Source organism: Condylura cristata, unplaced genomic scaffold (assembly GCF_000260355.1).
Source record: "Condylura cristata isolate star-nosed mole 26May11 unplaced genomic scaffold, ConCri1.0 scaffold00001, whole genome shotgun sequence".
Lineage (NCBI taxonomy): Eukaryota > Metazoa > Chordata > Mammalia > Eulipotyphla > Talpidae > Condylura > Condylura cristata.
Genome location: NW_004567102.1, coordinates 17,508,619 through 17,532,717, shown reverse-complemented (window position 1 = coordinate 17,532,717; position 24,099 = coordinate 17,508,619). Strand labels below are relative to the sequence as shown.

Genomic DNA, 24,099 nt, shown 5'->3' with positions numbered 1-24,099 from the left:
CTGTTGCTGCCTCATAGCTTGTAACTTTTTTTTTTTTCCTTAATTTATCACTGGCCAAGACTGGCATCCTTCTAGCAACACATGGCTGAGGCTAGTCAGGGCTCTGTTCAAATCCCCACAAACACCTGTGGCCTTGGGCCACTTACTCAGCCTGTCTTAATGGGCAATCTGCCTGCTTTGCATGGTAGGTTTGACGATTAGGATCCATATATGAAAAGTTCATGGTGTGCCCTTTCTCTTTATGCTCAATTCTTTCTCTTTATGCTCATTTAAAGGTAAACTTGCTTTTCACACTTATGAGACAACCATGAAACAACCAGAAAACCATGTTTTCTATTCAGTCAGTTTTTTCTTCAGGAGTCTGGATCTGTAGAAGCTATCTGAGGGGCTGAACTTAACGTTGGGTGCAATTCCATATTCTGCAGCCTACAGTTTTCAGGAACTTGACATTGAGTGACTGTACAGGCGCTAATCTCACATTTCTGACTCATACCTAAATCAAGGAGTACCCATTCTTTGAACTAGGACATTCCAACAGAAGTGAGAAGAATGGGGACTTATGTAAGACAACTCTAGTCAATCCAAGGTGCTGTAACAACTACCATTGACATTTCTTAGATTCTGGAGATTAGGAAGTACTAGACCAAATAGGCAGATTATTCTAAGTAAAAGCCCTCCTCCTCCCTTACAAATGACCATCCTGTCCTTACATGGTGGTAAGGACTATTCTATCCTTACATGCTCATCTCTTCTTAGAAAGGCACTAATCCCATCTTGAAGGCTCCACACTCAAGACCTAATTACCCTAAGTAAACTTGTTTACTTCAAAATAGCATCACATTGGGGATTTAGGGCTTCAGTATATGAATGTGACATACACACTTTATGCACAAACACAAACTTGCACACACTCTGTGGCAGCAGCTAGTAAGTTAACTGAAAGTTTTTTTGTTTAGACCCATCATGCTATTTCCTATGGTTACTAACATTTTTGCCCTTTATAATTAGCTTCCAAATAGCTTCTTGAGCCTATTTCTGTGATAGAGGTGATGCTTTTGGGGACGAGGAGGTATACGTGCAGAAGGGAATAGGCCACAGCAGACCAGCACATACCCTTCAGGGAGAGTGGCCCCGGCCAAGCCCCACAGGACTGGCGCCCCGTTCTTGGCTTCCAGGCCTTTGTTTTTAAGGCTGAGAATTGGGGTTTACATGTGAAATGTCACATAGATAGTGGCTGCATTGTTACTTGCCTTCTTATTTTTAAATATTACAATAAGCCAAACAAAACACGCTGGTCTGCATACTGTTCTGCCAGTGGGGCACTGGTTTGCCTCCTCCTTGTCTTTTGTCTTAGACAATGCAAATGTTTGCCTGAATGATCTAGTTCCATACCTTTTCACTTACATGTGGATAATGTATGTTTTATCTTACTCATAAATTGTAATTCATGTCCTTCACTAATTAAAGCATGCAATTTCAGGAAAAACAAAAACAAGTACTCTTTCTTTGGTATTTAACTCCTGATTTTTAAAGAATTCCACCAGATGTTATAAATGCAGTAGTGCACCTTGAATAGTAAAATTTGTATGGCTTACCACAGGGAAGTTGAATTAAATTATTCTTGACCTAACAAAGTCAAATTGTTAAAACTCCTAAAATAGCTTCTCTACATTGATATTTGTGATTGTGATTTAATAACAAAGGGGTTATTAAATAATTGGTCAGTGAGTTAGGATCCTTTACCTTTGTTAGAATGTCCAGATGACCATTTTCATAGACTTTTTTAGCAAGCCAATTGAGGAAATACATTTCAAAATGCAACGCCTTCTTATAACTGAAATTTGCAGATCCTTCACTTTGAATTACTTCTCTTGAAGTACAGTTTGTCAAAATGAATATCTACACCTTCCATAGGATAGGATATTCAGTAATGCTGAGGAAAGAAGGACTTATAGATTGAGTTCTTGTCTTCAAAAAATGCCATATTAATGGACTGTTTCTCCAGGTTTTCATATTATGCAGATGAATGCTTACCGCATGCTGCAGTGTAAGCAAATATTGCTGTGGATTTGCTCCAATCTTTGTTTCCTGTCTTCTCCTAGAGGTCACACTGAGTTTGAGCCTGAAAAGAATGTTAATCTTACTCTCCTTGATTTTCATAGGTGGAATACATGTTGGTATCTTTTGATCATGAAAATAAAAAAGTCCGGTTGGTCCTGTCTGGAGAGGAAGTTCTTGAGACTCTACAAGAAAAGGGGGAACGGACAAACCCAAAGTAAGCTGATGTACTCAAGGCCTGTTTTGTGGGTCTGAAACTATGAGAACTGTAGATTCTGTCTCAGATGTATAGGTTACAGGCTAGAATAAACAATTCAGAGCTTAGACTCTGTTTCCAAATTTCCTGGGCTCTCATTCTGGTTTCACAGTAACTGGGTAATCTTGGGCAAATTACTTAATGTCACTGTACTTCAGTTTCCTCATCTGAAAAATAGGGGTAGTAGTAATATCTACTTCACCAGCTGTCGGCATTTTAGATACGTTAGTATATTAAAGTACTCAGAACAGTAAACTCAATACAAAACCTGTTTACTCTTACTGAATGTTAAAGAAAGTATTGCTGAAGTATTACTGAGATCACAAAACTTGGTTCCAGATGAAACTTGCAGATAGATTTTGTTTGGCTGGCAAGATATTTGCAAAATGTTTCTTTATTGAAGTAGACAGAGGTGAAAGGGGTATGTACTCTGCAGTTCATTTTTCTACTTGCTGGATTTTGGAAGACTGTATTTGAGTTTGGAAGCCCAACATTGAACGAAAAGAGCCCTTTAAGGCCTCATCTCCTTTCCCTCAAAACAGCTGGTTTACTTACTTGTCTTGAATAGTGAATGCCCTGCGTGTCCATTTTCAGTTACTGATAAATATTTTGAACCTGGTGAAGAATGGTGGAAAATCAGTAGCCTTTGGGAATTGTAAAGAAATTTTTAGCTTCATTTATGCCTAATGATTTCTAAGCATTTTAAAGCAATTTTTAAAAAACTTCAAAAAATTGAATAGACTACAGCAAAAGAATAAGATGAATTTTTTTCCCTCTCTATAGCCATCCTACCCTTTGGAGGCCAGAGTATGGGAGTTACATGATTGAAGGGACACCCGGACAGCCCTATGGAGGAACCATGTCTGAGTTCAACACAGTCGAAGACAACATGAGGAAACGCCGGGAGGAGGCAACATCTTTTTTAGAAAAAGATCAGGCACTTTGCACAATAACTTCATTTCCCAGGTTAGCTCCTGTACATGTGCCCAGCAGACATTGCTGTGTTTTAGGTGATATAGACAGTAAATCATGGTACAAGCAATTGATCCTACAATTCACCCACTTTGCATTTAGTTAATGCTTATATATGGTGATTAACAGAATGTACACTAGAGGCAGAAACTGCATTCCAGCTTCAATAGATGGGTGGTAGCCAGAGCTCTGTGGGAAACTCTTGTGTAAACTCAGTGGGGAGGACCACCAGGACTGCTCAGCAGTGAGGCAACCCTTGAGTGGGGAGAGTGGGATATTATCTGTGCACAGTTCTGACCCTTTGAGGAATAGTCTAGTCTCCCAGTGAACACAGGCACTCTTGTCACTCAGCTGTAACAGCTGCTCCCGCTGGTGAGTGTTGGCTTTGGTGCCAGATGCGAGGACACCTATTGGAGGGCTGCTGTTAGTGCTCCTGGTTGCTGTCAACACAGGTGGACTGTGAATAGGGCAGCCATTGGTCACATTTGGATATTATGCTGAAAAGAAAACTCAGTTTATTATCAAATCCAGTTACAGCTAAAAGTTCACAAAAGTAAAATAATCAATAAAATTATGTTCTTAACTTAGAATGAGATACAGAATTACCATGTGATTATATGTGGTACCCAACAAAGAATGCAGTTGCACTAAATCATAAATCTGACTTACCTATGCTAAGTGTTTGTCAGATTGTGAGAAAATATACTTTTATCTCTTCAAAGTTCAAAGGGGCTTTGGAGATTGGTATCCATGGCCAAGACCACTTTGAACTACTTCAACACTGTGTTTTCTGGTCCTGATAAATGTCCATAAATAACAGGATTCCGAGTCCTATCATTGATTTTAGAAGGACACTTAAGTGGGAATTTTCTTTTTGAAAATCTTCATTGAAACATTTAAATAATTAAAACCTTATTTAAGCAACTCATCAAACATTTAGAAGTATCTCATATTCTGTGATTCCTTTGTTCAATTTGTGTAGGCCACTCCCATCTCCTTATCGGAAAAGGAAAACCCAGCTGGGTAAGGTTGGGCAGGTTTGCTTGGAAGAGAGTACATTTCTTTTCCCTAATATTTTAAGGAGTTGGCCAAAAATATGACTGACATTCACTCAGTCCTTTGAGCACCTGCTCCACAGCAGACCCTGAGGTGTAGGCAGGTACAGGCTTTGCTCTTCATGAAGTAGGGCTAAAGAGAGAGAGTAGCCATACCCACAGAGCCGGAGAATATGAAGTTGGGTCAGTGCTATGAGGAAGAAGTGTGGAACACAATGAGTGAGCCATGGTTGTCTGATGGACTCTGGAGAGGAGCTTCTCCCAAGGAAGACCATTGGAATGAGGTTCACAGTTGGAACAGGAGTTTAATGGGTTGAGGAGGATCAAAAGTCCTGGGATTAGCAGGCGTACATGGAGCCTCCTGAGACCGAGAGCTGGTCACTGTGCTGGGGTTGTCAAGGTTGAAGCACCACGGAAGGAGTCTGGTCAGGTGAGTTGGCAGGCCAGGTCATGTAAATGAAGAATTCGGTTGCTTCCAAAGGCAGGAGGCAGCCTTGGGGAGGCTGGCTGAAGTGAAAGCATCGGATGTTTCTTTTGGCCCTCACCTGGGCTGTAGTATGAGCATGGCTGCAGAATGGATGCTTACTAGCTGAGGAGTGGGGACTCACTTAGGGGAAATGATTATTTGGGCAGGACGGAGAAGGTGGATGCACCAAGGGATGGCAAAATCAGCAGACCTGGGGGTAGAAAAATGATACGTAAAGGCTGTTGATACAGGTAATTATTGTATATTATTAACAAGAAGAATTCTTGTAGTAACAAGAAGAATATATTTCAGATATTTTACAACTTCTAGTGAACCAGAAAATTCAGGGTTTTTTTCTTTCATTAACCATTAAGAAAGTTGTACACTTACAAAGCTACAATTACAAACTATAAACCTAAGTTTTTTCTTTTTAATTTGTAACACAAACCAGAAGACATTTATCTTAACACTTTTCTCTTTTAAAATTTAGGAATGTATAGTATTGACAGTAGCAGTTCTTACAGGGCTATGTGTTCGGTTACCTAATGTGTCTTTTACTTTAAGAATGACTTCGTGGAATAGTTGCCTTTAAAAAAAAAATTAGGTTAATATGAAGAAACAGTTGAGACAAAAGAGCAAGATTTATTAAAAAAAAAATCTCAACTTTTTTTTAAAAGTCTAGTCATGTATTTAATGATGGAGGGTGTTTTTTGGACTTGGGAACAGCAGTAAGAATAATTAGCTGTAGAAACCTTACCTTCTAGCCATGGTAAGGGAAAAGAAAAGTATTACTGTGTTTTGAAATCCAGAAGGAAAGGCATGCTTGGTTTCTTTTGTAAACTGATTATTTTATGTAGTGGATTCTGCAGTCTCATACAGTGACCATGCAACATGTACATTTGTATTAAACTGAAATAAAATGAAAAATTAAGTTCCTCAGTCACATTTCAAGTGCCCAGCACAGGCAGTAAACATCCACGTTGCTGCAAAAGGTGCTCTTGCACAGAGCTCACCTGGAAGGAAAGAAGTGCCTTGGGGTCCTTCCTACCACACATCCTTCCTACTGAGAAAAACGCGTCTTCTCTGGAATTCTCGTTGGTTAAGAATCCCTCAGATTTCAGTTCAGTTCGTAACTCTCCTAAAGGACTCATCCTGAGGTTGCAGGCTTACAATAAATAATGCACAGAGAGCAGCAAGCGCTCCCAGGAACCTTTCGTAGGACTGGGAACTGTTTTCCAGATAAGATCAGCAAATTCAATTGTTCACAAGTCAGATTTAGTCAGCAATAGGTATTTTATTTTATAAAAGGTAGGGTTGAAACAAGGCATGGCTTAGTCTTGGCTCTAAGCCATGTTTCCTAACCACTGGTCTGAGTCCTGACAAGACCCTCCCTTGTTTTGCTTCCACTAACATTGTTGGTCTTTGTCCTCCCTCACTGCACACTTAACAATGACCTTAAAATTCTTGACTTGGGAAAACTGGTATCATCACTGCAAGTAATGTGGAGTTTAAGCTTTATATTTAGGAATAAATACAATGTTATCTGTGTGCTGGAATGAAAGTTCTTCTTTAGTTCAAGTATGAGATAATAGGGCTGGGCTGTAGACTGCAGGGCATGATCTCTGGGGATAGATACCTGTGGAGAGACTACCTAATCTTGAGGGATTCTAAGGTAAACTGCAGTGACAAAAAAATGGGGGGACAGGAGACCTCATCCAAATTCAAACAAAGCTTGTCAGCAGGTTGGGGGCAATGGTGAGGTGCAGAGATCAAAAGATAATCTGAGTTTAGAGTTGTTAGAGGGGATGTCTCAAAAGCTGCCTGGAGGAACCCTCTAACCCTGGAGAATTCGCACAACCAAAAGAAGAGACTTCTGTGCTGTAGGTCCTTGTGGTGAGGTGGAGGGAGGGATAGGATGCAGATACTTTGTAGATAATGAGTGAAGCTCCCAGGTAAAATCAGTGCAGGTGACTTAAATCAGAGAGCTTGGCGAGTGAGATAAAGTGCGAGGGTATTGGGGGTGGTTGTAAAGGGGCATAGTACTTACTGAAGGTTTGTATGCTGGAGCCTCAAGGGGATCACAGACGTGAGATGATTTTTAACAGGTGGTGATGGTGAGACATAATTAATTCCTGAAAACAAATACCATCGATTTAGTTGTTCAATTTGTTGTAGATTAGGCTGTCCAGGGTTCACGCTGCCCGAGTTCAAGCCCAACCCGGTTGAAGGAAGCGCTTCCAAGTCTCTCTTCTTCCCTGATGAGGCAATAAACAAGCACCCCCGCTTCAGGTGAGTGTGACTGTTTAAACACAGGTGTCCTTCCTTCAGCACTGGAATCCTTCCTGAGCATCTACTGAAGTCAGGCTTGTTTCAAAATTACCCAGGGATGACAACACATACATATAATTATGAATATTAATAAGTATGTTTATACACTTGGCCCCCAAAAGACTGCTTGTCATTTCTTGTATCCTAGCCTGCCTTAGGTGTGTTTTCCAAGTCATTAGGTTGCCACTGTCTTTTCCTTAAACAAACAGATTGTTTTCAGCTCTGGTTTTGTAAATACCTGCTTGGGGGACATTCCCTTAGTTATTCCTGCCTTTTTCTCCCTGTGCAAGTTAACACCAGTTATCTACTCATCACAATCTACATACCCTGGCAATCGGTGATAGGAACAGCACCTGTTACTTAAGAGGCACTCTCTACCTTCTCCTGTTGACATCTAGATCTGCTAATTTGTAGTTTAATTCCTGAATTTTAAATCACTTCAACATTTACACTGGCCTTTGTACCTTGAGTCTCACCTGTCATTCTGAATCTGGGATCCTGACCTAGAGTCAGGGATTTTTGGGAATTCGTGTTCAGTCTTTTAACAGTCCTGCACATCTGCTACATGCAGAGTCTCCTAGGGAGGACTTTTAGGTAAAGTTCCCAAGCTGCAAATGGTATGGCATACTAAGGAGAAAGCAGACATTCGGCCTCAAGAAAAGATAGAGTATGATGGATGTCAAAGATGGTTAATACCAGAGAATCTCCATGGAAAAGGAGGGTGCTTGTCACTAATGGGAGCAAGGCAGTCTTCCTGAAGCTGGTGGTATTTAAATTGAGTTTACAGCAGCAGGATCCAATTGCAAGCTGCAAAAGTAACTTAAAATTTTCTAGTAGCCATGTTTTAAAAAAGCCAAAAAGTGAATTTAATTTTTTTAAAGATTTATTTATGCATACAGAACATCCAGGGGTGTGGGCGGCTGAGAGGAGTCACTAGAGACAGTGGAGAGCAGAGCAGGCAGATGTACTGAAATACACTGCTGAGGGGAGCAGCAGGCAAGGCAGGAGATGCCTGATAAGCCATGTGGGTCAGCTCCCTGGCCAGGGATCAACTTGGGCTAAAGTGGCTGCTGTTAGCTTCATAGTGCTGTGCTTTAACCCTTTGTGCCACCAGAGAGGTCCCAATATGAATTTAATTTTATAGTATATTTTACCTAACACTATACATCCAAAGTCATTTCAACATGTAATCAATACTTAAGTCATTAGGAAAATTAATTTTTATACAAAGTTATCAAAATCTGTTGTATATTTTACCCTCGTCGCATATGTTACTTAGGACTAGCCACATGTTAGGTGGGTGCTCAGTAGCCAGAATGTTGCCGGTAGCTATTGGATCTGACATCACAGGTCTAGAGGGTAAGTATTAAGGCGGCAGTTTGAAAGGAGGAAGCAGTAATATGGTATTGGAATTCCAGAGACACCCAGAGGAAGTGAGTATTGGCTTGACTTATAGTCTTTGGCGTTAACATCGGAAGTGTTAGGGTGAGATCAGACAGTGACAGACCCCAACTGCTTGAACTTGTTTTGGTGAGTTGCCTAGAGTCAAGAAAGCAGGGGTTGAGGGTAGAGAATGGCATTCTCCCAGAATGCCAAAGGAAGTAAAGTGTCAATTTGCATTAATATGCAAAGCCTCCTTTCAGAAGCTTCCCTCAACACCTTGATTCACATTTATTTTCTATGAGGCCATCTTAAAAACTTAGTTTAAGGAGGGATTTCAACCCATTTATTTGCATATAGCCAATGTCTTTTTGTAGGGTGGCACTTAGGTGACTGATTTATGATCTTTGGTTGTCTGTTTTAGTACCTTAACAAGAAATATCCGACACAGGAGGGGAGAGAAGGTTGTCATCAATGTACCAAGTAAGTCTGTAGAGAGGTGGGAGGAATGCCTGTTTGAGGAGTTGTTGTTCAATACCTGACTCTAACCCATTTCCTTTTTTTAATATAGTATTTAAAGACAAGAATACACCATCTCCATTTATAGAAACATTTCCTGAGGATGATGAGGCAGCAAAGGCTTCTAAGCCTGATCACATTTACATGGATGCCATGGGATTTGGGATGGGCAATTGTTGTCTCCAGGTAATGTTTGAAATACCCACAGTGGCAAAGTGTCCTCGTACATTTCTACTCATGTGCATGTTTCCTGTAAAAAAAAAAAAAAAAAAATCCTAATCAGATTGAAATGATAGCACTGGTATACTTTTCTGAAAACCTCTGAAATTACTTCACTAAATCCATTGAAAGTTGATTTTTGAAAATGAGCTCAAAGGGATGTACTCCAATACTTTTGTGATCTAAAGGACGAATTATTTGTACTTTTAAATTTTCACATTCATGTCGGAACTTCTAGCCATATGAAAAAATAGCAGCTTGGGTTCACTTGCCCCTGGCAAAGTTACACAGGGGGTAGAATAGCCTTTCTCTGTTTACTTGGTTAAAACTTTGCCTGGACTTAATCAGATTACTAGTGCCCGGGGCAGTGATTGTGCCTAGACTCACTCAGGACCTGGGCAGGAGAGCACAGAGCCTATTAGGCAGCCAGGAGCTTGCATTAGGATTTGGCCAGCACTAGTCTGGTAATAGGGTAACTCCCCCTCATTTTGGCCTCAGTTTTCTTAACAGTTAAAAGAGGGGTTTGTTTTAGGTTCCTTTCAGGTATGAGTCTAAGCTAATGTGCATTTCATTGTTTTTATTAACAGAAGTACTTGTCTTCGCCTTTAATTTGTTTAAAATCATGTTAGGACAGGAGTGGGAGTTGCACAAAATGTAAAATTGAGAATTTCAAATGAAAAAAAGAGGCCTGTTATCATCCAAGGAGTTCTGTTCTGTTCACTTGGACTGATTAGAAACACTGTCCTTATAGGCCTAGAGGTGTGCAAAGCCTGCCCTCAGTGGGAGGCCCACTGGGCCACCAGCCAGAGTTCTCAAAGGGGCCAAGAAGCCCAGCCTGGCTCACACAGTATAATAGCTACAATGTCAACACGTGCCTTCCTGCACAGAGGCCTTGGGTGTGTTTATTTTTACACCTACATATAACCAAAATTGAATACCCAAGTTCAGTTTTCCCATGTGTTTAAGTGGGTGTGGCCACAGATAAAATCGCCTGCTTTCCTGGCTTTCATAGGTAATATTAAAAAAATGTATCTCCCAATGTTGGTCAGTAAGTTTCCTTAACAGATGGCCATACTTTATGACTTGTTAATTGCAAATCTACTTTCTTATCTTAACTGCAAATAATTTCCAAAGAACTAGTTAGCCCTGAAACATAAGAGTACATGGCTTTAACATTGTATCGTGCTGTTGGAATGCCAATCACTTTTCTTCCATTTAATACTAAGTCAGGTGTGCTGTCAGGATAGCACAGTAGTGCCTTACCAAAGAAGTATTCTTTCTCTTGAAATACTGTTTATAGAAATACTGTGTTTTAATCTTAGGTAGCCAACATTTTTAGTGTCTGAGGACACAATTTCCCATCCAATTGAAGTGTTGTCGTGAGTTTAGGAAGTTTTCTTCTTGGTGGCATGTCTAGCAACCCCATTTCAACATTTCACTTAAAATCATTGGCACAGATAACGTGAAGGTGTGGCAGATGAGTCACAGTGATCCCTGTTCTGTATCCCTTAAGTGTAACACTAGTAATGCCTTGCTTTATTTCAATAAAGTAGGAAAAATAGTGTAATTTTAAAGGTTAATGGAAAACAGCGTACAGAGCGAAACGCATTTTAACCACAGTCAAATTATTAACTCTTGGGGTACCTTTCAGGAATCATTAATTAGCTCATGTCAGGAAGTTCACACGTATGTACTCAGTCACCCTTCCCTCCTTTGAAAAGCATGTGAATTTGAAACTGGGTTCTAGATAAATTTTAGGTGTGATACTTAAGTCTCTAACATATATTTTTCATATTTCCCCTTTAGTTTTCCACCAGTTTCCTGGTGACACTGCTTTTCTTTATATATTTTAAAGGACACCAAAAGCCCAAACTGTTAATTGATATATATAATGAATATATATAAGAACTTTTTCCTTCCCAGTTATATTCACAGTGATAATTGATTTGGTAATGGATATATCAATCGTAGAGTAGGGAAGCTAGGGAATAATATATTTAGAATAGCTTACTGAATATATTTAGAATAACAAAGTCTCTTCCCTGTTGTAGCCCAACTTCTGAATTCTAGTTTACTGATTTCCTTAAACATATTTTTCTAGGATTTGCAGTTATTACAAATGTGTTAACATAAACATGATTTGTGTTCCCTGCCCCTTCTACTGCTTCCCATCCCAGAGAAGACTGGGTGCCCCTTAGGTAGTTGTTTTGAGAGGACTTATATTAATTATGAGATCTTTTGCTCTGCCTAACTTAAATATCCTATTTACCCTACTCAAGCTCTGTTCATTTTCAGGGTGTCATCAGTGCCTACTTCCCAAGTATTTCACCAGCTCAGACTTTTCTAGGCACCATCCCTGGATACCCCGCCACTTAGAATGCTACTTTGTTCATTCGTTGGCTTCCTAAGCCCTTTGGTGCCTCTACTTCTGTCTGCCCTTGGAAGCCACTCAAGCCATAACTTAAGTCATGCCCTCACTCTCCACCCAAGGGGTCACCAGAACCTGCTCCTTTGGTTCTGGAGTGAGTCTTCACTAGCCCTCCTCAACTTTTCCCTTGAGAGGTATTGTGTCTTAACTGTTCTCCCTGACCCAGTTTTGCCCCCTTCCAAACTATTCCCCGTACTTCTACCAGTGAGCTTTAAAACCCATTGTTAGTAACACCAAGTCATCTTTGAACCAAAGTTTGTATTATTCCCCAGCTAACTGGAGTCAGTGGGGAACTACGGAAGGAAATAAACCAGTAAAAAAAGTGCCTGGCTGAACTTTACCATTTATCAAACATCTTATTTTTTTCCTCCTGACTTCTTAATATTATTTAACTTAGGAATATATTTACTTATATTAATTGTGTATATATATATTGGAACATGACTGAATAAAATTTTTTTTAAAGCAAAGTTCATCCAAGATAATCTTTAAACAAAATTCCTAGTTAAATGTTTTCACCAGTGGAATGCCCATCACAGACCAGGCACCCTCTCTTCTCCTTCTCCAACTTCCTTCTCAGACTTTACCCTTGGGGATGCCTTGAAGTGAATGAACCTTTGTTACTGTTAATACCTTGCAATTCTTAAATAGGTAACATTCCAAGCCTGCAGCATATCTGAGGCCAGATACCTGTATGATCAGTTGGCTACTATCTGCCCAATTGTTGTAAGTAGAACTTTATTTAAATCCTTATTTGTGTAAAGACTGTATGTGCAAAATTTATTGTGTGCTAGTCAGGAGTTTAAGACTTCGTTATAGAAATGAGCATAAACATCAATGGTATACGGATTTAGCACTAAAGCTAACTCTAAGCAGCAGAGGTTACTGCTGTCAGTAAGACATTTACTAAAGTGTCAGGTGTAAATTGTCATTTTCCCTTCCCCATGTTTCATGTCTCCATAGTATAGAGAGACTTACATGTGCAAAATCCAAGTACCTGAGCCTGCTGTATTTTGTGATGAGAAAGCAGGCACAGGTAGAAACTTTGCAGAAATTGTAGAAACTGATTCTTGAAAGAAAGAGATTTGCATGGAGCTTTTTCCAGCGTGTAAGTGCAGAAGGTGCTGACTTGTGTTTGTTTCTAGATGGCTTTGAGTGCTGCATCTCCTTTCTACCGTGGCTATGTGTCAGACATTGATTGTCGCTGGGGAGTGATTTCTGCATCTGTTGATGATAGAACTCGGGAAGAGCGAGGTCTGGAGGTGGGAATAACTTTCCTTACTAGCCCTTTTAAATCAAGAAGGTAAAACAGGGTTATTTTAGCTATTTGAAGTCTTTTAAGTTTTTATCCTCAGTAGATCAATCATACATGACAAGAAATTCACAAGTCATAAACCTGTCTTTATTTCTGGTCTTTGGTTTCACAGTGTTTATTGCAGAGTGAATTATGTATGTGGTTTGGTTTGACTTGTGTCTTTGTGTTAACTTCTAAAATTAATAGTACCGTTTTCTTTTATTTTGGAAGTTAGTGTTTCATGGCTGTCTGTACCAAATGGATTTTTAGAACCTCGTGAGTGCTATGCGTATGATACATTCTGCTGTGGAATGTATAACTAGTTGTTAGATTCTTTTGTCTATATAAAGGTTTACATTTTGCCAGGGAAGGCAGTGCCTCTTGTTTACTGGTTAAACTGTGACCCTGTATCTTGCCAAGCAAAAGTGTGCATCAGAACAACATGCATGCACCCCTAACAATATAGACTACCAGTCCTAATAAATAAATCTCTTGGGACTTGGATCTAGATATAATGCTTTCAAAAGAGGCCTTACACGTGATTCTACCAGTGCTCTGATCTTTTTGTAATTATTCATTAATTGTTGAACATGCTTTCAACTTTCTAAAAAATTTTTTAAAAATTTATGCATACAAGAACTGGGGTATGGGTCAGAGGCATGGGGCATGGGCTGGTAAGAGGATTCCCCAGAGACAGAGTGAGGAGCAGAACAGGCAGACTGACTGACTGAAATACACTGCTGAGGGGAGCAGCGGAAGGGTCATGAGAAGTCTGCTGGGCCATGTGGGTCAGCTCCCTGGTCAGGGATCGAACATAAGCTGCAGTAGCTGCAGTTAGCTTCTTTGTGCTGCGCTTTTTTAACCTCTTGCACTACCAGGGAGGGCCCACTTTCAGCTTTAAATAAATAAACTTTAAAGAATAAGTCATTTGATAGCCTCATTTTATTTGGGCATTTATTTTCCTAGTTTAGTAAAGATGAAAACGGTGTGCTAAAAATAAATGTGTAAACCACCTTAACTCATACCAGAGAAAAATCTACTTAAAGTGCCTCCAGATATTGTAATATAATTTCTCCTGATGATGCTTTTCAGGGTTAACATGGTTTTTTTTTAGGATCTTATGTTAAAATTGATGTTCTTATATAGTTACCATATGTAAAATATATAGCTTTTTAATACAGTTAATTGGGGCATTTACTCCAGATCATTTAATATGGCATTCATTCTTTTTTTTTTTTTTTCAATTTTAGCCACTGAAGAACAATAACTATAGGATTAGTAAATCCCGATATGATTCAATAGACAGTTATTTATCTGAGTGTGGTGAGAAATATAATGACATCGAGTTAACAATTGATAAAGAAATCTATCAACAGCTGCTACAGGAAGGTAAGTAAGCTTTTATTCTTTTTTTTTTAGATTTCATGATACACCTTTGCTTCTTCAAAGCTCCTTTAAACTTTGTTGCTGACATCTGGTCTGGTTTCTGTTTTTAGTATGAAGTCGCTAACTTTTCTTATGAGGCTGCTTATTCCTAAAATTTCAAGTTACAAATACTTGTGTGATCTTCTTGACTTCTAGCAAAAGGGTCTTACTTTGGAGGTGTCTATCTAGGCCCACACCAGTGCCCAGCAGGCCTTGTGTGAGTAACCGATTAAAACATTTGACACTTGCCCAGTGTCCACAGGATTAAATCCTGGTCCAAATGACAACAGGCAGTAAGCCAGCCATTTCTAAGTTTTTTAGATACTCTTTCTTCAAACCTCCTGGGCTGTGTTGTCTTCTTACTGGGTTAGCAGACAAAGATGATAGAGTGTTGAGATTTGATGTGAGACCTGCATGGCTTCTCTTCATAGGTATTGATCACCTCCTGGCTCAGCACGTTGCTCACCTCTTTATTAGAGACCCACTGACTCTGTTTGAAGAAAAAATACACCTCGATGATGCCAATGAGTCTGATCATTTTGAGGTAGGTACCTTTCCAGTGTTAAATGCATTTAAATGCCAAGATGGAGGCAGTTTTGTGTACCTGCAAGGAATTAGTGATACTGGAAATCTCATAATCTCACATGCCTTTTATTACCCAGTATAGTAAAGAATTAAGAAAAATTTTAAATTGGTTTAAAGTACCCTTATTTTGTGATTCTTAGTGGTTATAGGTCCAGTTCTGATTTTTTCCCCTATTTTCCCTTTTTTTTTGCACAAATGCAAGCATGCTGCACAAAAACAAAAATGACCAGTTATTTCAGTGCTGCCATGTGTCATACCTTTTCTATTAAACATTTGCTGATGTTTTTCTAGCAGGCCACATACCAGGGAAATGTTAACTTGTACCTTTGTTATATTTATAAATTGAAAAGTATTTGATATGAACATTGAATACTCTTCTTCTATTAAATATCAGCTCATCCTGCTGTTTTCCTGGATGTGTGGAAAATTGGTTTTGTTCTCTCCTTTTGTGTTTCAGAATATTCAGTCAACAAACTGGCAGACAATGAGATTCAAGCCCCCTCCTCCAAACTCAGATATTGGGTGGAGAGTAGAATTTCGACCCATGGAGGTAAGACATACACATTGACTTGAACTGACCCAAAACAACCACCATCCTACTGCCCTTCAAATTTCTGAAGCTCTTACTAGAGGCTCTTGAAGTCAGTGAAAGGCAATATAAAACAAGTTGTACATGTTAAAAGCAAGTTACAAAGCTAAGGAGGACTGATTACTGAGAATAGATAGTGAGGGTATGAGAGGGCACAAGAGAGACTTGGGAGGGACCTGTCGGGAAGGTCAGGTGTCTCTGCTTAGTGTGTAACTTCTCTTGGCCTCTGTTTAGGTTCAGTTGACAGATTTTGAGAATTCTGCATATGTGGTGTTTGTGGTGCTGCTTACTAGAGTGATTCTTTCATACAAGTTGGATTTTCTCATTCCACTGTCAAAGGTAGGAATGCGTTTCGCTAAATTGGTGAACATAGATTATCTGTAGCTCACTTTATGTATATTTATTTCAAATCTGACCTCACTGAAAATTGTTCATCCTGGCACACAGGTAACTCGGTGATGGGAAACCTATGGGGATTACAATTGAGATTAAAAAAAAAAAAAAGTACAAAATGATGTAAAAATAAACTATTATATTATAAAAAATAAATTAATTTAAAAAAAAGAAAGTTGTTCATCCTATGGAACTAAACTTCCATCCTATCTTTTCTTTCTAAGTTTATTCTATAGGTTTTGGTATTATGTTGGTGGATTCCTAATAGTAGCTACTTACTCAGCCAATTTAAGAGCAATTCAGATTGCATTTGAAAAAACACTTTATTTCCAGAGATTTTCAATTCAAGGTGATAGCTGGAGTCATCCCCACAAACTGATTTTTTCCTCTCAGAAATCCCATTTTGGTTACCATATTAAACCTAGGGTGGGAGGGGGGAAATGGATTTGAAGTAGAGGTGTTTGTAGAGACTGTAGATGGCACTGAAAACAAATTTGAGTTACTTAGCCCAGCCCAACACAAACCAGAAAGGTGCTTTGCTGGCAGAGTCTTGAAAGAGTTCCAGCTTGTGAGGGAGCAAAGCTTTGGGCCTGGGGCAGTGGCTAAGGAGAGGCCTTTGTTTCCTAGGCCTGTGATTCTCCTGGCAGAGTGACCAGACAAGGCTGCTAGGCAGAAAGAGAGGTCTGCTAAGGTTTTAGGACCAGGGAAAAGAAGCAAAGCATGTCTGTGACACAGAGAGCATGGAAGAAGGAATGAATCTGACTAGCCCAGATTCTGCTCCCAAGATACCTCATTCCCTACTACCTGCATAAATGGGATCTCCAGCCTGCACTGGTCCCACCCAAAGACTGTAAAAGGAAGCCTAGCCAGCAGTCTGCTTATCAGATCCAGACCAGAAATAACAAAGATATACAAGTTGCCCGTATAGGTTTAAAAACTGCTGGGGGAAATCAGCTCACCTAAGGCAGAATCCTTGTCTAAATTTTGTTTACACATATATGAATAGATACCTGAAAATCAATAGAAATTGAGTGCTTTTAATAGCTCTAAAGAGAAGGGCCCCAGTTGGGTCTACAGAGTTTATTATCTTTAGTGAAACACTTTCAAAACAAATAAATATTGAAAGACAAAAATGTAGGAATGCTAATCAAACTACAATAATTAATTGAGGGATACATTTAAAAATATATATATTGAAAGTGACACCGAAGACAAAAAATATGGTGGGGGGGAAAGGTGGGAAGCAAAAATATAGAATTTTATGAGTTCAAAATTAAGTTACTGTTAACTGAAAACAGACTGTTAAATACATAGGATATCTGTTACATGTCCACGTCCAGGTAACCATAAAGCAAAAAGCATATTAGAAACACACCAGCAGTATCTAAATACTACATTGAAGAAGGATGTCAGACTACAAGATTGCAAGGGTAAACAAAGGAACTACAGCCACGAATTAAAAATTAACAACAGAAATTAATAAAATGGCAGTAGTACATATGTATTGATAATTGCTTTAAATGTAAAATGGACTAAATTTCCCCAATCTTTGAGTAAGTCACTGGAGGTGGGCTGACAAGATTGGTGACCTTCTGTGCCTGGAGGGCTGACCTTATTCCAGAGCTGACAACCTGCTGGCTTTCCCCCTTTATTGCAAAATGAGGTCCCAAGGCCCCCATGGCAGGGAAGGTAGGGTGCTGCACTAGAAGCCAGGAGAACTTGGCCCTGCCCTGCTTGACCTGTGACTTGGAGTAAGTGATTGTGCCCTGCAAGAGGCAAACCACTGGCCTGGGCTCTCTCACAAAGGTGATTTGAACTACAGATCGCCTACATGGCTAAGTTCGTGCCTTGTTTTTTAAGATAAATGTCTCAGAATCCCCCAATCATTGTTATAAAGTACCTCAGTCTGAGAGACATAGACCCACATAAATGCAAAGTCTGTTCTTGCAAACTAGGAAGTATGGAGAGGGGTCGAGTCACTAGCAATGTGCCCTAATTGCAGTAGTCAAGAAGGAGCTAAACTTCTGTGTTAGGTGAAGAATGTTTTGTCTTAGCAGTGAATATTTTTCTTCCGTAGGTTGATGAAAACATGAAGGTAGCACAGAAACGAGATGCTGTCTTACGGGGAATGTTTTATTTCAGGAAGGATATTTGCAAAGGTACCACATTTTCTTGGATTTCTAGGGTCATCTGAGACTTTGACAGGCCACTAAAGACCCCTGCTCTCTGCCCTGGCAGGTGGCAACGCCATGGTGGATGGCTGCGGCCAGGCCCGGAACAGCACGGAGCTGGCAGCAGAGGAGTACACACTGATGAGCATAGACACCATCATCAACGGGAAGGTGGGGCCCCACAGCACACGCCACAACTTATATCTACAGGCCCCCGGGGGGGTAACCATGTGTCCTGTTTCTTGTAGGAAGGGGTGTTTCCTGGACTGATCCCAATCCTGAACTCTTACCTGGAAAACATGGAAGTGGATGTGGACACCAGATGTAGTATTCTGAAATACCTGAAGCTCATTAAGAAGAGAGCATCAGGTGTGGTGTTTCAGCTTTTCTTACTCCCAATCTTCCAGTACTGTTTCTTAAAGTAATCTCTTCAACCATGCCACATTTTATCAGTGCTCACCTTTTCACATGTGACACCTCTGCGATTGGATACACATCCTAATATTTGTCAGTCAGTTTGATTAATAATATTTTGTTCTTACCAATTCATGGGAACAGTGGTGCATCTTTATGTCAACGGTATCTCAGATGATGGCATCTGGATGGCCCAGTTGTCACATGTCCAACTGGTTCATTGATGGTCATGGCTCCTTTTATACGGTAGAGTAAACTATACGTTCAACAAACAGCACACCTAAGATGCCTTGTTTTTCAGCCTGTGTCCATCCAGTGGCCACTGAAGGAATCCCCTTTATTAGCTTAGAGGAGACAGCACTGATGTTGTCAGATAAGCCTGGTCGAAGGGAGCAGCAGCCACGATGCTTGTGGCATCTGTATTTCTCTTGAGGCATCTGTAACCTTTTTGGAGACACAAGAGATAAACCCCTCAAATGATATATCTGCCGGTTTCTCTTTTCATTTACTCTGCTTACTGTTGTTTATTCTTTGATAAAGGTTGACCCTGGGAAACTGAGGACCCTAGTGCCCCCTGAGGCAGTCTCATGACCCTGGCTTATGTGATCTTAGCTTGCTAGCTATGCGGGAGAGCACAGGCTCTCGTACGTGTGCTGGCTTCCTTTTTTCAGGAGCTGGCATTGTGGTGTATGAGGAGCTTCTAATAGCTACCATAGCTTGTTCCCATTGCCTGTCCCCACCTTAAAATTCTTACCCTAGGAGTAAGACTTCATACATGAGGAACCGTGGCTACATAAACAGGTTGTACTGATTTTTTTCGTCGAGATTGTGTTTATGAAACACTTCTATTAACTTATGTGTATTCTTTTTTCTTTAGGGGAACTAATGACTGTTGCCAAATGGATGAGGGAGTTTATCGCAAACCATCCTGACTATAAGCAAGACAGTGTGATAACTGATGAAATGAACTATAGCCTTATTTCTAAGTGTGACCAAATTGCAAGGGAATCATGTGAATGCCCAGAGTTACTTGGACCAGCATTTAGGAAAGTAAAATACAGCGGAAGTAAAACTGACTCTTCCAACTAGCTGTCCGGGGGAAGGAGAAATCTGTTGCTGTGTGTAGTAGAACACTGTGGAGCTCCAGCCCATATGTCGGTGTGAAGACCAAACAATAGAACTCTGTTTCTGGGCCAGTCCACCAGACCTGGATTTAAGCCTGCCTAAAGTAGGTAAATATAGAGTTTATACAGTGTACATAGTAAAGTATTTTTATGATTAACAATGTATTTTAATAACATTGTATCTAAAGTCCTTGTGAACTGGCTTGTACATTTTTCAATTCTTACTCTGGAACACCTACTGTCTAAGCAGTTTGTAAATGTAACGTGCTGGTAATTGTACTATTCCTGCATTCCAGAGTTTAAAATGTTTACTGTAAAAAAATTTTGAGACTACCTGGGACCTGATTCACTGAAATTTATCACTTCACTTTAAAAAGTTTGTCTTGTTGATTTTCTTTGAGTCATCTCCTTTGTTATATACATAAAATCACTATTAATCCACTGAAGTGCTTCAAGGATGATCTTGGATTTCTGGCACCTTATCTGAGACATTTTCTTGCAATCAGAATAGCTGCCTATGTGTGCAGCACCAGGTGAAACCCACCAAACTGATGGCTGTTATGATAGGTACTTTTGTTCTTTGTTTAGATTTGCTGATCCAGGCATAAGTTCAAAGACAACTCTGTAGGAGTAAGGACAATTACGACGGAGTTCACGAGTAGTGATTTTTTTTTTTAATGAAAAAAGGGAGGGAATTATTAAAAGAATTGGAGAAGAATCATTTTTCTTCCTGTACATATCAAGAATATTGTCAAAAAAAACACCACCTCTTCTGTTGTAGTCCCCATTTATTCTGACTGCTACTATTTTCAAATCAAATATAGTTGCTTGGGTTTTTCATTTTCAGTTTCCAGTAAATATATTCACACTCTTCGAAAAGCCATTTACTGCTACATTTGACCTGGGAATATTCTACAGCTGCTTATGAAACCCAAATAAATCATGATATATGCACTAAGTGAATCAGGACCCTGAATGTTGAATTGTAAATAATTTAAGTTTCCGTAATTGTTAGATCTTTTTGTTGATGTTATTTTTCAGTTAAGTCTTAACTATTTCTGAAATAACTATGTATAGATTATGCAAATCTTTACAGGCATATTTAAATTGTAATGCTAATTTCAAGAGATTTTGACAAAGCTGCTTCAGCTAAGCTTCTTTATGTATAAAAACTAGATTGTGTTATATTTCATACAGTATTTCAGAGGACTAAAGGAAATGCCTGTTTTTCATTTGCAATATGCTTATGTAAATCAGGATGTAAAAAGGCAGATGAACTGGTGTGAGGAAATAAAATGGAACTAGCATTCTAAGAATTTGAATGTGTGAGTTCTACATCTCCAAGATTGGTGATGTTGTGTTGTTTTTTTTAATTAGCCCAGATTGTTCATGAAATTGTTTCTCTTTGGGATCCTCAGATATTTTTAGAAAGAAACACAGTTTGAAAACAGACACTTCCTCACTTAGTAGCTGACATGCCTGTTGGGCAGGGAGGGCTTTGATGCAGGACTGAAATGACGCTTGCTGTAGATTTCCTGCAAACTACTGCTGTGCCCAGTCACTGCTGGTTCCTGAGTAAGTTGCTCTGTGCTCACACTGGTCTACACTGGCAACACGTAGACTGAGCCCACAAGTCCTGAAGAGCTTGCTGTCTATGTCTTTGGATTAACATCCCTCTCCAACCCCCTGCCACCCCTAAATTCATGTAATTTCATGTTCATCTTCAAAGTCCACTTTTCCCAGAGCTCTGTCTTCATCTGAATGATCTTACAGTGGTGCATGTCAAACTAAATTACATAGAGACCTCTTGGGGTTCTTACTGAAGTGAACCTTCAGACTCAGTAGGTCGGGGGTAGCCAGTTTCTGCATTCCCATCAAGCTTCCAGCAATGCTTGATGTTTTGTGGGCCACGCTGAACCCAAATTAGAAAAAAAATTCACTTCAAGCCTCCAATGACATTTTAATTTTGCTGTGTTGACTCTAAGCTTTTCTCACTGAAAATGAGGTAATGGTCCTCTAACTCTATTACACAGTGAATGCCACCTTTCATGAGCTTGAACACCGAGCTGAGAGGCCACGGTGTTAGCAATGGAACTATAAGGAGTGAGCCAGGTGAAAAGGGCTTTCTCCTTGCTGGATGTAGCGTGGCTGGGCGCAGACTTTCCGGCCCTCGCTTAGAACACAACTGGCTGCTACTTGGCTGATTTCTAACTCAGTCTAGTTTCCTGCCTGTCAAGTCTCATGGATTAATAGATTTCCTCCTGCCTCAGCCTGTCCCTGCTCTGCCATCTGGCTCATCTCCAAGAAATGGAGGGAGCTCACTTCAGCAGTCTCCATCTAAACCACAAAAATGAATCAAGAGACAAACAGGTGGAAATCCAGGATGTGGTGCGGGTAAGGCCTGGTCTATGAAGAGTTTCTGGGGACCTGATACCTTTCAGAGAGAAAAGGTAGAAGTGTCTACCATGCAGCTGGGAGTGCTGGAGAGGCATCCTGAGAAGTGTGGCTGAAGTCAGGTCTGCTAGCTGAGGGCAATTTCCAGACAGTAAGTAGGCTATTGAATTGCAACGCCTGCATACTTTCCATTTAGGTTAAGGCTTCCCCCTCTTCATAGAAGATAAGCTAATGAGTCCTCTCAGCTGCTCTCTCCCCTCCATTATGCTTCTGTGTAAATATTTACCACTCCCTGTAAACACTTCTAACAATACTTGCCAAGTGATATTTAGAAAATGCAAATTAGAAGGAATCTGATGAGGTGGGACAGGAAATGAGGAGACCTTCTGGGTGATGCTGGCTAGAAAGATACTCTTTCAGACAGTTTGCATTTTCTTGGCAAGTGGAGGCTAACTAATCTTGGAAGCCCCTTTTCACACTTAATATCCTATGAAATGAAGCATTCCAAAGCTAAATACGCAAAATGTGTTAAGAGCATGGACTATTACAGAGGATGGAAAAGAACTGTTACACACAACATGGGTCTCACAGTGTCCAGTTGAATAAGGAGTAACAAACATATTGTATGGTTCTACCAACAAATTGCAGAAAAGATCATTACTCAGATCCCACTCATGCTTCTCGCTCGGTGGGAGTAGATGAGAATCAACTGAAAAGATAATTAAAACTTTTCTAAATGCTAGACTTTCTGTATCTTAACCTGAGTAGTGGTAAGGTCAGTGAACTGTGCACATAAGTACATTGTACACACTTAGACCTCAATACTAAAAAAGTAAAGTATTTACTTTGTCAGTATTTTCCTTAAGACTTCTTTGAAATAATGTACCCTTCTGAGAATGCAGTGAAGGAGTCAGCAGAGGAAAAATAATTTTACTGATAAAATAGGAAATCCACATTTCTGAGGGAAATTAATGAAATATGAAAATAGCTTGACACCTAACATCAGCCAAAAATACTGTGTTCTGGGCCCTCCCTGGGGGTGCAGCAGGTTGGAGCGCTGCACTGCCAAGCTAAGCCAAGCTGTGGCCGCTTCAGTGTGAGTTCGATTCCTGCCCCGGAGGTGACCCACATGGCACGGCAGACCTATCTCATCTGCTGCTCCCTTCAGCGGTATACTTTGTCAATCTGCCTGTTCTTCTTCCCACTCTTTCTAGTGGAGCCTCTTGCTGGCCTGTACCCTATTTCTGTGTGCATGAATAAATAAAATCTTAAAAAAAAAATATTGTGTTCTGAAGTTATTAGATTTGTCAAGACTGGGTGGGCTGGGGGGTGGTATAGGTATTTCTTGTATAAAAGGAAGAGCATAGACTTGAGTTCAAATCCTAATGTTCATACATATAGGCTGGTGACGGTTAGGTGAGTCATAAGTGCTTTGCCGTCACCTGTGTAAGGGACATGAGAATACTTTGCAGAGTTGCTGTCAGGTGGGAATGAGGTGATACACGTGAAAGGGAAGGAAAAACTGTTAAGACAAATGGTGTTTTCTCCTACCCTTTGTCTCTAGAATGTCAGGACACTACGTACTAAAGGTGACACAACCTGTATTTACTTTGTCAGTATTTTCCTTAAGTCTTCTTTGAAATAATGTACCCTTCTGAGAATGCAGTGAAGGAGTCAGCAGAGGAAACAATTTTACTGATAAAATAGGAAATCCACATTTCTGAGGGAAATTAATGAAACATGAGAAGTTCCTCTGATTTTTCTATCCTTAGTTATCACCTCCCAAACACAGTCCTGGTGAGTTGGAAACTTCTTTCTTTCTTCCTTTTCCAAAATAAAAGTTTTAATAAAATAAAAGTCCAAAATAAAAGTGAATATGATTAGCCTTCACGCAAAGGCTAAGGAGCTTGGCATATTCAAGACTCGTGGTTGCAAGTCACTGATCCCCACATCCAGTGGCTTTAAGGAACAAGGAACTCTATCAGAGGTGGCATGGTTTCAAGCCCAGTTTGTTGATGGCAAGAGGGTT

General features: G+C 40.0%; 1 protein-coding gene across 1 annotated transcript in view; it reads left to right on the top strand.

The window, feature by feature from the left end:
• Window positions 1-20,918, top strand: part of GCLC (glutamate-cysteine ligase, catalytic subunit) — a 39,580-nt gene extending 18,662 nt beyond the window's left edge. Inside the window, exons 2-16 of the mRNA XM_004673577.2 lie at window positions 2,163-2,275; window positions 3,098-3,280; window positions 6,983-7,096; window positions 8,940-8,998; window positions 9,087-9,220; window positions 12,333-12,407; window positions 12,827-12,943; window positions 14,226-14,364; window positions 14,832-14,944; window positions 15,443-15,535; window positions 15,809-15,913; window positions 18,045-18,126; window positions 18,206-18,309; window positions 18,387-18,507; window positions 19,430-20,918. Coding sequence (XP_004673634.1) covers window positions 2,163-2,275; window positions 3,098-3,280; window positions 6,983-7,096; window positions 8,940-8,998; window positions 9,087-9,220; window positions 12,333-12,407; window positions 12,827-12,943; window positions 14,226-14,364; window positions 14,832-14,944; window positions 15,443-15,535; window positions 15,809-15,913; window positions 18,045-18,126; window positions 18,206-18,309; window positions 18,387-18,507; window positions 19,430-19,641 — 1,764 coding nt within the window. The 3' untranslated portion in view covers window positions 19,642-20,918. The remainder of the gene's footprint in view (window positions 1-2,162; window positions 2,276-3,097; window positions 3,281-6,982; window positions 7,097-8,939; window positions 8,999-9,086; window positions 9,221-12,332; window positions 12,408-12,826; window positions 12,944-14,225; window positions 14,365-14,831; window positions 14,945-15,442; window positions 15,536-15,808; window positions 15,914-18,044; window positions 18,127-18,205; window positions 18,310-18,386; window positions 18,508-19,429) is intronic.
• The last annotated feature ends 3,181 nt before the right edge of the window (window positions 20,919-24,099 follow it).